Below are 13,772 nucleotides of genomic sequence, written 5' to 3' on the forward strand. Positions count from 1 at the left end.
ATTTTGCAAAGTACGTAACACAGCTAAAAATATTTCCTTACAGTTTTCTACAGGCTGATACAGTAGATTGTGAATATTAACAGGCCGACACATACTGCAGACATCTGGCAGTGTACTGAATTCAAGCCACAGACAGAAGTCATATGCAAGCATAGAAAAGAAATGCAAAAGCCAGACTGAAGAAAAAGAAGTAACATAACTAATGAAAGTCCGTGTTACACATGTCAGCAAAAGAAGTGAAGGGAAGAACATCACAAAAACAACAGATGCTGAATTTACTGTCCAATAAAATAAAGAGATATGAAAAACTGGAAGAAATAATGTTATTTGTGTGTGTATACATATACAGATGAAGCTTAAGAGCATAAGGAATTTATGACTGAAGGGTTGAACAAAAGCTAACAGGCATTCAAAATAAATACAGACATTGAAACAAACAGCCAATCCAACAATAAAAAATAACAAAAAATAAGCAGGGCTTTCTCTCTCCAGACCTTGACAGTCAGTGGGTGAGGAATCACAGATCCCTAGCTATGGGCTTCCAACCTCCTCCCAGCCTGCAAGCCGTCACAGTCAGGCACTTCCAGACTCCTCTACCTAGATGGTGAGGGACAGCAAGTAACCGCTGGCAGCAGTGGTGGCCTCTGACTCACCATTAGCAGCAACTCTTTGCTCTCTCCTGAGCTGGTCATACTTCAAATCAGACTGGCTAGCAGTAAAGTAATGCACCTTACATTCTGCAACTGTCCAGTTCTAGTGGCTTACCTGCTAAGATGCTCACATTAAAGCAGGAATTAATTTGAATCAGCGTTACAGAAAAGAACATCAGGAAAGAAGTCCTGGGAACCTGAGGACAGTATCAGCAAATAGGAATCTGTCCTCAAAACTTTATAAGCAGGACTGTCCTTACACACATAGGAAAAGGAAGTCACTGTATCATTCCAAGCCTTCGGATGGGTCAGCCTGTGATAGCCTCTCTCCCACCGTCAGGCTGCTGTGAATCTCCTACAGAGCATATGAGGTATGATCACATATTCCCAAACACAACATTGTAATCAATTATCATCACAGGCCATGAACTCAGTCTCTATTTCTTTTCCTTAAATTTACCAAACTAACTACAAAACTCTCAATTCCAGAGAATGAGAGCTCTCCTGTTCACCACCTTTCTCTTTTCAATATGCAGCCAACAAAGAATCCATTCACTTCCTACCATCTTCCTACCACCCAACGACACACGTGAATTTAGACACAGCCTTCTACCCTTTCCTCAAAATTATCTCAGGGTAAAAACTTCACTCCATGATTAAGTTGATTAAGTGATATCACACATGACATGGTGACTGTACTACCAGTCAACATACGTTTCTGTCTCCCAGTTCACTTGCTGCTTTCTTCTGCTGATGTCCCACTGAGCCAGTCTTGGAAACATCTTCAATTAAATCAAGGTATATATTAGGAAAACAGATCATGTACTGTTGATATTTCATTTTATCATGACTAGTTTTAGTCCAATAGTCAATTGCTGTATTTGGTTTAGCTCCTTTGGGTTAATAACTATTATATGAAGGGAATTAGAACAAACAGATGGATACGAGTCGAGTTTGCATCTTCTTTGCTACTGCAGAATTTCTGACACCACCCAGTTTGAAAATAATTCCATTGAAATAAAATATTATATGCTACTGGAAATGTATTTAATGAGCAATAGTGAAAAAGCTGACAGCAACACCAAAGCACGAAGTTCCCCAAAAGGTCACACAGTCGACCAACAAAACACAAACAACAACAGAAAAACATCTATCCTGTAATACTTCAAAAACATTTTCATTTTCATCTCAGTACCACGTTTCTCATCAGAGAAGCAGGAATAGCTTTACTAGAAAGGACCTTTAAATGCAGTATATTTCATCAGTTTATTTTGCTTTGCACAGGTTGAGCTATCAGATCTCTGTCAGCCTGCTCACAAACACCACAATAAGCCATACATTCCCCAGTAACAATGCCTTGCATCAACTAATTCCAGCACCTTTGTTAGATCAACTCAAATTGCTCACACTGACCTGCTGCAGATAAGATTTCTCTGCACTATGCAGTAGATGGAGCAAGAGTTGCATTGTGAAGCGCTCTCATACATTTTCTTTGTTCATGTGCATCATCTGTCCATCGCTGGAAGGAAGATCTCTAAAAAGCAGTCAGCCTCGTTTGTTTCATACCAAATTCAGAGATGAAGATTTGAAAAGCTGTTGTGCACACGCATGCCTGGTACGGACTGCTCAGAGACAGTGTGATTAATATTTTCTGTATACATCTCATTGTGTGAAATGAGTACAATTGTTGCTCCTTCTGGAGCCTGACCTTAAGGAGAAAATACTACTGTAACTCTTCACTAAACAACAATATTTTCCTGATTGGTTTTTTGCAGCTGCCTGTACACAGTCCCTGCTACGATAACTGCAAAGGCAAGAAAATCTGACTCTTGCTGGAGGAAATTCACTAAACAAAAGCCAGGGTGCTGTAAAGAATTCTGTTCCCTTCAATCGATAATACTATCTGGAAGAGAGATGAATAAATACATTACACATACAATCCATTTGTGGGAAACTACTATATCCTCTGCAAAAGCTCAATGTAGCACTTAACAGGGTAAGGTAATTTCCATGGCAAAACTCAGACTCTTCTTAATTGTGCAAGATTCTCTGAATTTCTGAGCTATGCTTGTGCTTATTTTAAGTAATGACAGCAACATCTAAGAATTAGATACTTATATACAACTGCAGCCAAGCAGGCACTCTCAAAAGGAATTTCAGACATTTACTGTTTAAGCACAAGTAATTTACACTGCTGCTATGCATACCGTGCTATCTCCTACACTCAGCTCCCCCAGCTCTGCAGTTCTCTCACAATAAATTCCTCATGTATTAATGGAGATCACAAAAAAACCCTCTGCAGGGTATTAGAAAATCGTGCATCCCCTCTGACTAAGCATAACACAATTTTGGTTACTTTCAGCTGACATCTGAGAGAAGAAAGCACAGTGATGTTACTGGGGGGGGAGGGGAAGGAAATGCAGAGAGGGGACAGTCAAGTCTGTAAGTGGCAAATATTCCAGTGGTAACAATCCTCTCTGCTCCTAACTCCAAAAAGAATCCCCAGAACAAAACCAACTCCCCTCAGCCCACCCAGAGCAAAGCAGTTTTTCACTCCCTTTAACTGGACAATTCAGACCATTCCTACACAAACACGCTCCCTGGGATCCAAACAAAAGGATATTACTTGAAGGATAAACAGGAGATACAACTACGTAGCTTTAGTAAAGCTTTGTATTGATTCGGGTTATGTCATGAGCAAAGCTGGAAGTGGTCCCAGAAAGGGTGAGAAGCATAAGGAAGTTGGCAGTGACTACGCAAGCCCAAGTACAAAAGTACTTCAGTAAGCAAAATGTGGGAAAAACAAAGGGGGAGGGGAGGGAGGTGATAAAACAGGGAATTACAGGTAGTAAGTGTCCAGCAACTTAACGAATATGGGGTAATGGAATCTCAGACAGACGGATATTGGGAAGCGTGTAAGAAAGCTGTTGTGGTAGCAGGTTTGAGATTATCACTAGGTTTAAACTGAATCTGACCAAGTACCTAGGTAACAGCCATAAAGATTAAGGTTGCAATTGCTTTTTCCACTCAGAAAAAGGTGGCTGCTTGAAGACGAAGTTTTCCTTACTTTTACTTCTATTTTTTCCTCAAGTTTTCGCCTGAGATGGAAAAGATGAGACCCACCAGCAGTGCAGGAAGGTGGGCAGGAGGAGCCGAAAATAGCAGTGTCTCGGGGTGACTCAGGCTGGCTCACCTCGAGGGGTGCGCCTTACTGCCCCAGCAGCCAGGCCGGACCCTCCCTTGGCAGCCGAGCAGAGGCACTGCAGGTTTTACCACAAGGTGAGCCCGGGGCACAGCCCTGCCAGCCAGCCCTGCTGGAGCCTGCCCCATCCAGAAGCTCAGCTATTTTTTCCAACCACATCCATCTAATAGGAGATAGCACGTAACAAGCTCGTCTAATTTTGTCTCTGCTTGAGATTTTAAAGTTATCGTGCACCGCTATTACTTTATAATAAAAACAATTAGACTTTGACACCGGTGTTATTTCCATTTACCCGCTCTTGCCAAAGAACGCCATGGGCTATCCAGCAGCTCTGTGCTCATTGGGCTGTGCCATCACGGATGCACTACAGCAGTGCTTTCCATCAGGGGTGAAAAGTACAGATGCTCTGTGCAATCCAAGCTGTCCACGTCACAGCTGCATTTGCTTAAAATACAGCGTTGTTGAATCTATTAACATTTATCACATTCTGGATATCATCCTCTGCTCTGATTAGCTTGTCTTATTTGCTGCTTTTGTGAATTCCACAGGCTCCGTGTTTAAACATAAAGCAGGATTGTTGTTCTACTTACTGCTGACCCACCTTAGAGTCACATCAAACAAGGCAGGCACTGCTCTACAGTTAAGATGTTTCAGTACAACAGGGCCATGCCTATCCATCTTCCCTAAGACTGACCACACATGCCAGCCTTTAGCTGGACATTACAAAGGACAGAACAATTTAATGAACGTTTTACTGCTCATCTTTTGAAAGTGCTTCTTGATTAGGTTCCATTTTGGAAATGAAAACAAAGAAACTGGCTAAGGCTTACTGCAATCAGAAGTCCTCTTTCTGAGGACTGGAGAAGAGAAGGCTCCAAGGAGACCTGGTAGCAGCCTTCCAGCACCTGAAGGGGCCCAAAGGAAAGCTGGGGAGGGACTTTTATAAAGGCAAATAGAGACAGGATGAGTGGAAATGGCTTTAAATTGGAAGAGGGTAGACTTAAGAGTAGATATTAGGAAGACATTATTTGCTGTGAGGGTGGTGAGGCACTGGCATAGGTTGCCCAGAGGCTATGAATGCCCCTCCCTGGAAGCATTCAAGGCCAGGCTGGATGGGGCTGTGAGCAACCTGGTCTAGAGGGAGGTGTCCCTGCCTATAGCAGGGGGCTGGAACGAGGTGGGCTTAAAGGTCCCTTTCAACTCAAACCATTCTGTGATTCTATGATTCCATATTCTTCCAGGCAGTGCTAAGAAACATGCAGATATGAAAAAATAGCCTTTTTTTTTTCCCCACAACACATCGGATTATTCTATTACGAGCATAGGTTTCTATAACAATTTACACTACTCTAAGATGTCCCAAACTTGAAGCAGTTTGTACACAAAGAGCCAGGAGCCACGGGTATTAAGCACTTAAATATCAAGCAGCTCAGCAGGAGCCTTTACAGAAGTCATTTTCACCATAGCAGCACTGATGCTAAAAAGGCAGTGAAGTGCAGGCCACTTCTCACTGCTTCACCCACAGTCTGCACCTGACATATCCCACACGTATAGGAACGGCAGGAGAACAGAAGCAAATAACTCTCACTGAATCCATATACAGAAAACAGAATTAGGAAAATTTGAAGGCACACAGACAACACATTTATTCTAATGGAACAGAAAGCCTGCTTTCCACAATGATTTACAAGAACCTAAGAGTGACAGTCGCAATAAGATGGAGAACTTTAGAATAGCATAACAATCTTATTTTCTATGCAGACACGCCAAAAGCCTATGCTTTTAGATTTTACATCAGGACACACTATTGATTGAGCATTACAGGCCAAAGCATGGCACTGCTCCACAAGCACATCCACTTCACTGCCTGAAAAGTTAATTGCAGCCCAGCTGAATGCAACTGTGCAGATGCCTTACTACGAACAGGAACATATGGCTTTCAGCATAAGTTGGTGTTCTTAGTTAAAGCACGTTGAGTTACTACTTGGGTAAAGTAAGAGCAAATCTGAGCCACTTGGAATTTTTAATCTCAGCTTTGCTAGGATGCCCAGCAAAACTCCACCGAGCTGCATCATTACTACTGAGTGTTAAACTGACTCAGATTTCAGCTGCACTATATCCATTCCACTGATGGATATGAATGTTTCAGTGGAACTCTCCTGCTTGCTTACTTGTTCTCAAAAATGTTCAACTGGAGATCGTTTGTTCTTAGCACACCACTACCTGGAGGGGAGCGAACGTTCAAGAATGAAGACCCAGAAGAACTACTGAAGTCATAAAAAGAAGAAAGAATGGTGATTCTGACATTCCAGAAAGATAAAAAACAAACAAAACACAAAAAGCAAGCATTGTGTTTCCAACAACAACAAAATAATAGATCATGTCACAGCCACAACACAAATAAGCCAAGTTTGAAACACACCATTGTCTGCAGCAAATTAGATGTAATATACTTAACCCAGAGGGCAGCACGGGGCATAAACATACATGTATATGAACAACAACAACAAAAAGGGAAAAAGAAGAAAAGGGAAAAAAAAGTTGAGGCAACTAAAAGATAATATCTGAACACCATGGATAAAATGCTGGCTCTGCAATGTTAACACTTGAAGGGTTCGCTCAAGTTGTTAGCAGGGCAGTTTGTAACAACTCCGTTTCAGAGCTTTATTTGCATCACAGATTTGGAGCTCCGCATGAACAGAAAGACCATCTCTGTCTTATTGATACAACAGTTCCTCAATGAATCTGCACTGAAGTTGGAAGTTCTCCCAAATGTCAGTAAGAACTCAAGGATTGGTCTCCATTAAATTCCGGAACAAGAAAATAACCCTGCATGTGAAAATACAGAATTGCTGATCAAGAACATAATTTTAGAGAAATCCCACTATTTGCACTTAAAAATGAAATATTGCTTTGCTTAGTGTTGGAGCCGTTGATAGCAGAAATTAGCAGGAGTTCCCTCTGCTCAAGAGCAGCAACTGTCACAGCAGCAGCTTACCACAGTTACGGTGGAAACACTCATTTCCAATTATAATCAGGTACCATGGAAAAAAACAAACCCTGCCTTTACTGAGATCGAAAGTGCAGAGTTAGGAAACAAAAAGCCATACTAACACAAACAGCAACTCTGCAGGCTCAGGACAGGATGATGCAGAACCCCCCCCACCCGATGCTGGCTGCAACTTAATCTCATTGTTCTCATCGTGCCTTTAAATCCACTGACCACGTACAGTTTTCAGAACAGCAGCCACAAACAATCTAATGCTACGTGTACCTATGAGCCTCCAAAAACCCACAAAGTGTGAAATGACAAAGGCAGTACAATCGAACCACATTAACTCTTTCTGAACTCTGGCAACGCGGACTCTTTTATGACACCTAGAAGGCACAGTGAAGCACGAAGCTGGACGGTCTGCTCATTTGCTCTAAAATATTTCTCTTTACAGAGAAGGAGAAAGAATAAGAAACTAAATGTGCACTGCCCGTCCCACCTGTGATTCACCTGGAAGGTTAAATCCAAATGGTTAATGCATTAATCCATAATAAAATGGACCTTGCTCCCTCCTTTGTGCTTCATGCTGTAGCTAAATGTGTTTTCCCCACAGCTTGGGAGTTTGCTCAAGACTTGAGCCAAAACATAAAAATCTGCACGAAGGAAACAGAAACCTTCAGACTGGGGGAGCATACCTTGTTTTTACCATGTGAGCAAACATATGGCCTAACAGAGTTCTTCTGATCAAGGAAACTCATCGTACACTGAAATAAACACAGGCATTCTCCAGTTTGCGAAAGCCCTTCTCTTGTGGATAAGTAAGATACAGCTGTACTCTTGAACCCACAAGGCCTGGAAACTAGGCCATCCTTCTGCTTAAGGCACTGAAAGAAAGAATTCTTGTCAGATACTTTCTCCCACGCCCCCTCTGTCCAAATCAAAGCCATGTGTTCTTATTGTGCAAAAGCAAATCCAGGCAAAGAAAAAAAAAAGGGGGGGAAATAAATTAAACATGGTATAATTATTATTATCCCGACCTTATCACTCCATTCCATCCTCTCCTCTCTTGTCCTGTTCAATTAGCTTCCCTCAGAAACACAGCTGCCTTCTAGGCTCTGCTATCAGACAGCACCCTTTGCCACATCTGCTTTTGCTGCCACCTGAGACGTCCCCTTCCCTATCAAGCCTGAGATGGGGTGCGCAGGTTGCTGCAATTACCTACATGACGATGCAGATCTCATCACTTCATCTCACCGTACTATCCTGCCCCAAGACTCCCCTCTGCCATGATATCTAGTAACACTCATGAGGCAGTGGTTAGGTAAGCCAAAGGACGGACAGTTCCTACATTCCTCCTCGGCCAGCGTCACCACCGAGCACTCCTGCCTTGGTTGTTGCTTCTTCTGCAGCCAACACACAGCCATGGCACAGAGCAGTGCCTTAAACCTCAGAGGTGATGCCACAACACAGTCACAGCACTATCTCCACAAATGACAGTGAGTACTCTCTTCAAAAGATCACTATCACTATTTCACTATCACATTCAGCAAAACTCTTATGCCAAACTAGGAGACATTTATGCCAGAAGCAGCAAGCTACAAGCATCCCCATTTTTATTAATCTTACTGAAACAAGTGGTATACAGCCCACTGCCACATCTCCACGTGTCTTTTCTTATACAGAGCTCTCAAAACACACTGAAGAGAATGTATTACCAACACATTTCTTTTCTTTTGCTTTAATGCAAGAAGACCATTCCCAAATTTAATCACTGTACGTTACAATAGGAAGGGGAAAACACAAAAGCCCTTCTTTCCTCAATTAATGAAACTCGGTGAAAACAAAAGAGCTGCAAGCTCGCAGACTCGGATTCCCATCCCTCTCCTCCTGCAGCCTCAGCAGAGATGGGAAGCTCCACTCACCCAAACTAACCCCAACTGCAACTGTCTGAATGCAGACACGCTACCTACAGCAGCCTACACAGCACTACCAAGAGCGAGCTGCAAATAGCTACACATACAAAACCAAAGCACGGAAGAACGTCTATTTTCAATGTTACTATTACCCCTCACTTTAACCAAAACAAAAAGCTGATAATAGGCATAAAAATAATCTTTACTGCGCTGCCTCCACCCATCAACTTCCCTCAACTTCCCCAATTGACCATTCAATAAGAAAAACGTTTGACAACTATACTTTGTTTCTTTGAACGTAATTTTGGTGAAAGAGAAGTGGAATTTGCAGTGAAAAACACTTGAGGACATACGCATTACTGAAATTGAAATACTGCACTGGGAGATATAAGGAAGAGCAGAAAGGGGAAAAAATGGGTGTGAATTTATATAGCACGGGCCTATCCGTTACACACACACCGGCTGTTCTACAACGGCCGTTCCCCTCCACCTGTTGTTCGCCCATTGTCATCAGCCCTCTTACCTTTCACTCCATCTTGCTGATAAGAGCTTATCAGCTAATCTGCTGCACGACCCTATCCCGTCTGGACTACCTTCTGAGGGCACTGTGGCATACAAGGCACAAACAACTGTGGAAACCTGCACGCTTTCCACACATCCAGCCAGGAGCTCCCATAATTCTTCAAGGCTCGTATATTCTTACGACAGGTGCTATATCTGATTTTATTTTTCCAGTGTCAGAACACATGCTTGCATACTCACTGAGAAAAGCATCCACCGGAACATATACACAAATATATATATGCATATATATATTTATTTTCTCTAAAAGGACGTTGCTGGCAGCTGCCAAGGGAGCAGGGGTGGCAGTGGTCGGGCAGGTCCCGATGACTTCATGCAACGAACTCACGCCATGTGCAGAGCACAGCTGGACGCGTCTGTAGGTTTGTACTCAGAGCCATCAATCAGCTCTCTCCGGGATGCAGAGCTACAATCTGTCCCTTGAGAGCTGCACAATGGAGCAACGCTTCTGAGAGGCAGCCGTGGCGGAGGGAAAGGAAGATCACTGTTAACTGCATGTCTTCTGAGAGCTTCGCTAATAGAAGTGCTTGGGAATTGAAAATATGCACTACAAAGAGGGATTTAGTTCACCAGGCCAAAAACACTCACGCTGCTCTTCAGCTCCTGCTTTCCCAGCCCTCCCTTTCTAATAACTTCTTCCTTTAGCTGCAAGGTCTCACCACCCAGTTACCAGTGCTTACTAGCTAACCTTTGTGCATCCAGACAGCACAAATGCTTCGCCAGTCCATTAGTGCTTATTAGTAGGAGGAAGCACATTAGGAGTAAATTAAGCGTCTCACCTCACCCTGACAGAGTCCATTTTAAACCAAGGGATATTGCTGCTCCGAAGCCACCAGCAGGCCAGCTCCTTCACCCCACATTCCTCACTTTAGCTCTGAAGCTGGGGAGCCCAGCAACACCCAAAGGGCTTCCCTGGATCCCTGCTCCAGAACCCCACTTACAACAGCACCAGAACTACTTGGGGCAGATTTGGGAACTCACCGCTGAACAGCTCTTTACTGTTTATCTGACCTAGAGGATTATATTCATTAGTCTTAGGTGACAGACTTATACCAAGATTTGCAGTAGCAAATGTGCAATTCTGAAGACTTTGATACCCTGTACAAACCTGATTCTAAAAACCCAACGCCCTCTCTGAAAGCAGAGAATATATCCTTATATCTGGCTGCCAAAACAGACCATTCAAAATTAGCATATTTTCTAAATGAACTACTAACACTTAAGGTTCTCATTCCACAGAAGTTGATGATGTTTGAAAATATTTCCATTTGCCTTGTGTAAATGCACTTTGCAAGTCTTATGTACTGTCCTCCTGGGTTTATGCAGAAATATTTCTAATCTCTTTCTGTCATCTACCCCTCCTCTAAGCTCCTATATACATTTGAAATAGAAACTCATAAGTAACACATATCACTCAAATTGGGATCTTGTCATTTAATTAAATCGAAACACTCGCTTCATCTCAAGGACTTGCGTGCTTCCATTCTGACACCAACAGAGGAGAGGCAGCCCGTGAACAAATAGTGAGAACGGGCCATGTGCATCTACTTGCTTTAAGTTTCAACTAGGAACTACACCGATGTTGCCTTAAATTTCCACTTAGCGACTGAGATTAACGCCTTCAATCCTTTAACTACATTACCGTGTTTCTGTTACCTTCAACCACTAAATCCTCTTCGTATCATTCAGTAACCCACGCAGCAGACACAGTTTCTTTGGCTCGTAGAGGTGAGGCCTAATGCTGGCCGGAACCTCCAAACACCTCCTCCTGTTCCAACCCACCTCACCATCTCCCTTCATTTCCTACTGACCGCCTTCTACCCAACTAGAAACTGGGTAGAACCACATGTGAGATGTTCCATAGGACCGCTCCCGCACCTTTGCTTTCCCAAAGGCAACCAATGAGATTGAGCACACATTCCAAACGTAACTCTTCTAATCTTGGTTCCCCCACCTTCACACCTCCCGTGTGTGAACACCTCTGCTTCCCACCGGAGGAAAGGACCAGAGAAAGTCCAGGCCTTTAGGATTGGGTGGGTATGCTGCCTACCATGACGAGAGATGGGTTATTTTTCACGGGAAGGTCATTACAATGGAAAACAACACGATGCTTCGACTGCACCGAGCCCGGGCGGAGCAGAGGAAGAGCGCAAAGATGTTTAAGCAGAACACAAAGGAAGATCCAAACAATCGACTCGGGAGGTACCAAGGCCGAGAACGCAGACAAAACACAAAGCAAAGCGGAGGAAGGAATACAGCAACAGGAAAGCAGGAGCCCATCTCCAAGGTGCAGACCAAACAAAGAGCAGTACGGCCGGCCGGCAGCCTACAAGCACACAACGGCGGAGGAGCCCGCAAGCCGCGGGCGGGCCAGCCTGGAGGCAGGCAGGGCTGGAGGCCGCTCCCAGCGGTGCACCGAGGCCGACCGCCCGTGTGCGTGCGGGGCGCCGGGCTGCGCTCAGTACATATAAGGGCAGGGCGGCCCGGCCCGGCCGAACAATGCGTGCCAGCAGCCCCGGGCGGAGCGGGAGGCCCGGCCGGGCAGAGCCGCGCGGAGCGTCCCGAGGCGGGGGCAGGCGGCGGGAGAGAGGGGGGGCCGGCACGACTCGGCACTCACGTTCTCCGTGTCCCGCTCGTTGACGGTGGGCAGCGGCGTGCGAGTGGACATCTTGTGAGCCGCGGCGCCGCGCCCGGCGCGCTCGGGAAGGCCGCCCGCTGTCGTAGGCCGCGGCCGGGCGGTGGAGGCCGCCGGCTGTCCCCGCCGGCAGCGGGGCGCTCAGGGCGGGCCGCGGGCCTCCTGCCGCGCTGCCGGCCCCGCTAAGCGCCCGCCGCCATGGCCTCGCCCGCCGCGCTGCCGCCCGCCTCGCCGCCGCCGGGCTCCGCGCAGCTCGGCCGCCGGCTCCTCCTCCTCCGCCCTCCTGCCCGCTCAGGTGAGCGGCCGGCAGCGCAGGGGGGCCGCGGCGCCTCCTCGCAGCATCCGGCGGCGGCGGCGACTCCTCCCTCCGCCCGCGGCCGCTGCCCCGCGCTGCCTTCCCCGGCTCTCTCCTCCTCCTTCTCCTCCCCGCCCCCGGCCCCGCAACGCAGGGAGCGCCGGGCGGTGCGGGCGGGCCGTGCCTTCGGTGCCGTCCCCGAGGGGCGGTGAGCCCGGGGAGGCGGCCGGGGCGGCTGTGCGGTGCCTCGGCGGGGCCCCTCGGCCTGCCGGCGTTGGGGGCGACGGAGCAGGCCCGAGGGAGGCGGGCCGGGCCGGCGAGGGGTGTGATGCCCGTCCGTGCCTCGCTTGTTCCTAGGGAAAGTCCACGCTCAGACTTTGTGGAGACTTGTAAAAGCCTGCGTCAGCATCTGGGTGAAGCAAGTCGAGTGTGAGTGCCTCTGAGTCAGCCCGAGCGGAGCTGCAACCCGATCGGCAAGACCGGGCAGCGCATCCCTCCGCCCGACCCGCACAGCCCTTGAGCGCTCCGCTGATGACCTCACGTGCTTAAAATTAGAAACATGCACGCATTTGTTGTCTTTGAGGAGTTGCTGGTGTTTACATGACAGCAGCTTTCCCTATAAAACCAACCAACCTTCACCAAACTCTTCAGCTGGAGAAGTAGAAAAGCTCACGACCACCAAAACCTAAAGACCAACGTGCCCGTATTTCCCCTGTGGTATGTCAAGGCTTTTGTAACTGGGTTTGTAGACACGTTACGAAATTAAGCAAACAGTCCTTGCTCTCAGAGATCTTCTGTTGGAAAACCATTCTGGAATGCTGTTGGTGCGCTGCACACCTATCACCAGGATGCCCTCGTGCACTTGTGAAAGGAAGTACTGTGTTATTACCTATAAGCGTGCTTTGGTCTGGCTAGTTTCGTTCTGGTGTCATTCAGAAAGTGCCCCCAGGGGAGCTCAGAGGACACTGGAGCTTTCCAGATGTTTGGGAAAGCATCTTGGCCACTGACACACACACACACACACACAGAGCGTTCTGCATTAGCAGAGCAGTGCGGCCGGGCCCTCTGAGCACTCAGCATCGCGTTGCTCTGGGCATGCATGATGTGTCTGTCTGCAGCGGCAGAGGTTCCCAGCCGGTCCTCAGCCCAGAACCTCCCAAATCCTTGCTCACTACTGGCACTGTGAGGGGACTTTTGGGGTTCTTCATTTTCCTGGGAACAAAATCAGCCAAGACTGGGTTTACTTGGGGTAAATAACCGTGGTCTCGTCAGCAAGCCAAAACAAGTTGTTGACAAACTGGCTATTAACCCAGTTCGGTTGCTTAGCTCATCAAAATGCGCTCACTTTTATTCCAAATAAGTACAAGGCTGTTTCTAGGGCTGCATGTGGGGCCTGGCTCAGCAGCCTGCCTTGATCACCTCTCCCCACTGCCAGCCCGCCACAGTATGGATCTGTCTGTGCACTTGTGGTCAGGGAGGAGAGCAGTACACTCAAACATCATC

The 13,772-nt window shown here is 46.6% G+C and overlaps 1 protein-coding gene across 11 annotated transcripts in view; it reads right to left on the bottom strand.

Moving 5' to 3' along the window:
* Positions 1–12,285, bottom strand: part of MARK1 (microtubule affinity regulating kinase 1) — a 56,112-nt gene extending 43,827 nt beyond the window's left edge. For all 11 annotated transcript variants that reach the window (XM_040697414.2, XM_015283898.4, XM_419403.8 and 8 more), the window contains exon 1: positions 11,957–12,285. In XM_040697414.2, coding sequence (XP_040553348.1) covers positions 11,957–12,007 — 51 coding nt within the window. In that variant the 5' untranslated portion in view covers positions 12,008–12,285. The remainder of the gene's footprint in view (positions 1–11,956) is intronic.
* Positions 12,286–13,772: the final 1,487 nt, after the last annotated feature.

This window comes from Gallus gallus, chromosome 3, assembly GCF_016699485.2.
Source record: "Gallus gallus isolate bGalGal1 chromosome 3, bGalGal1.mat.broiler.GRCg7b, whole genome shotgun sequence".
NCBI lineage: Eukaryota > Metazoa > Chordata > Aves > Galliformes > Phasianidae > Gallus > Gallus gallus.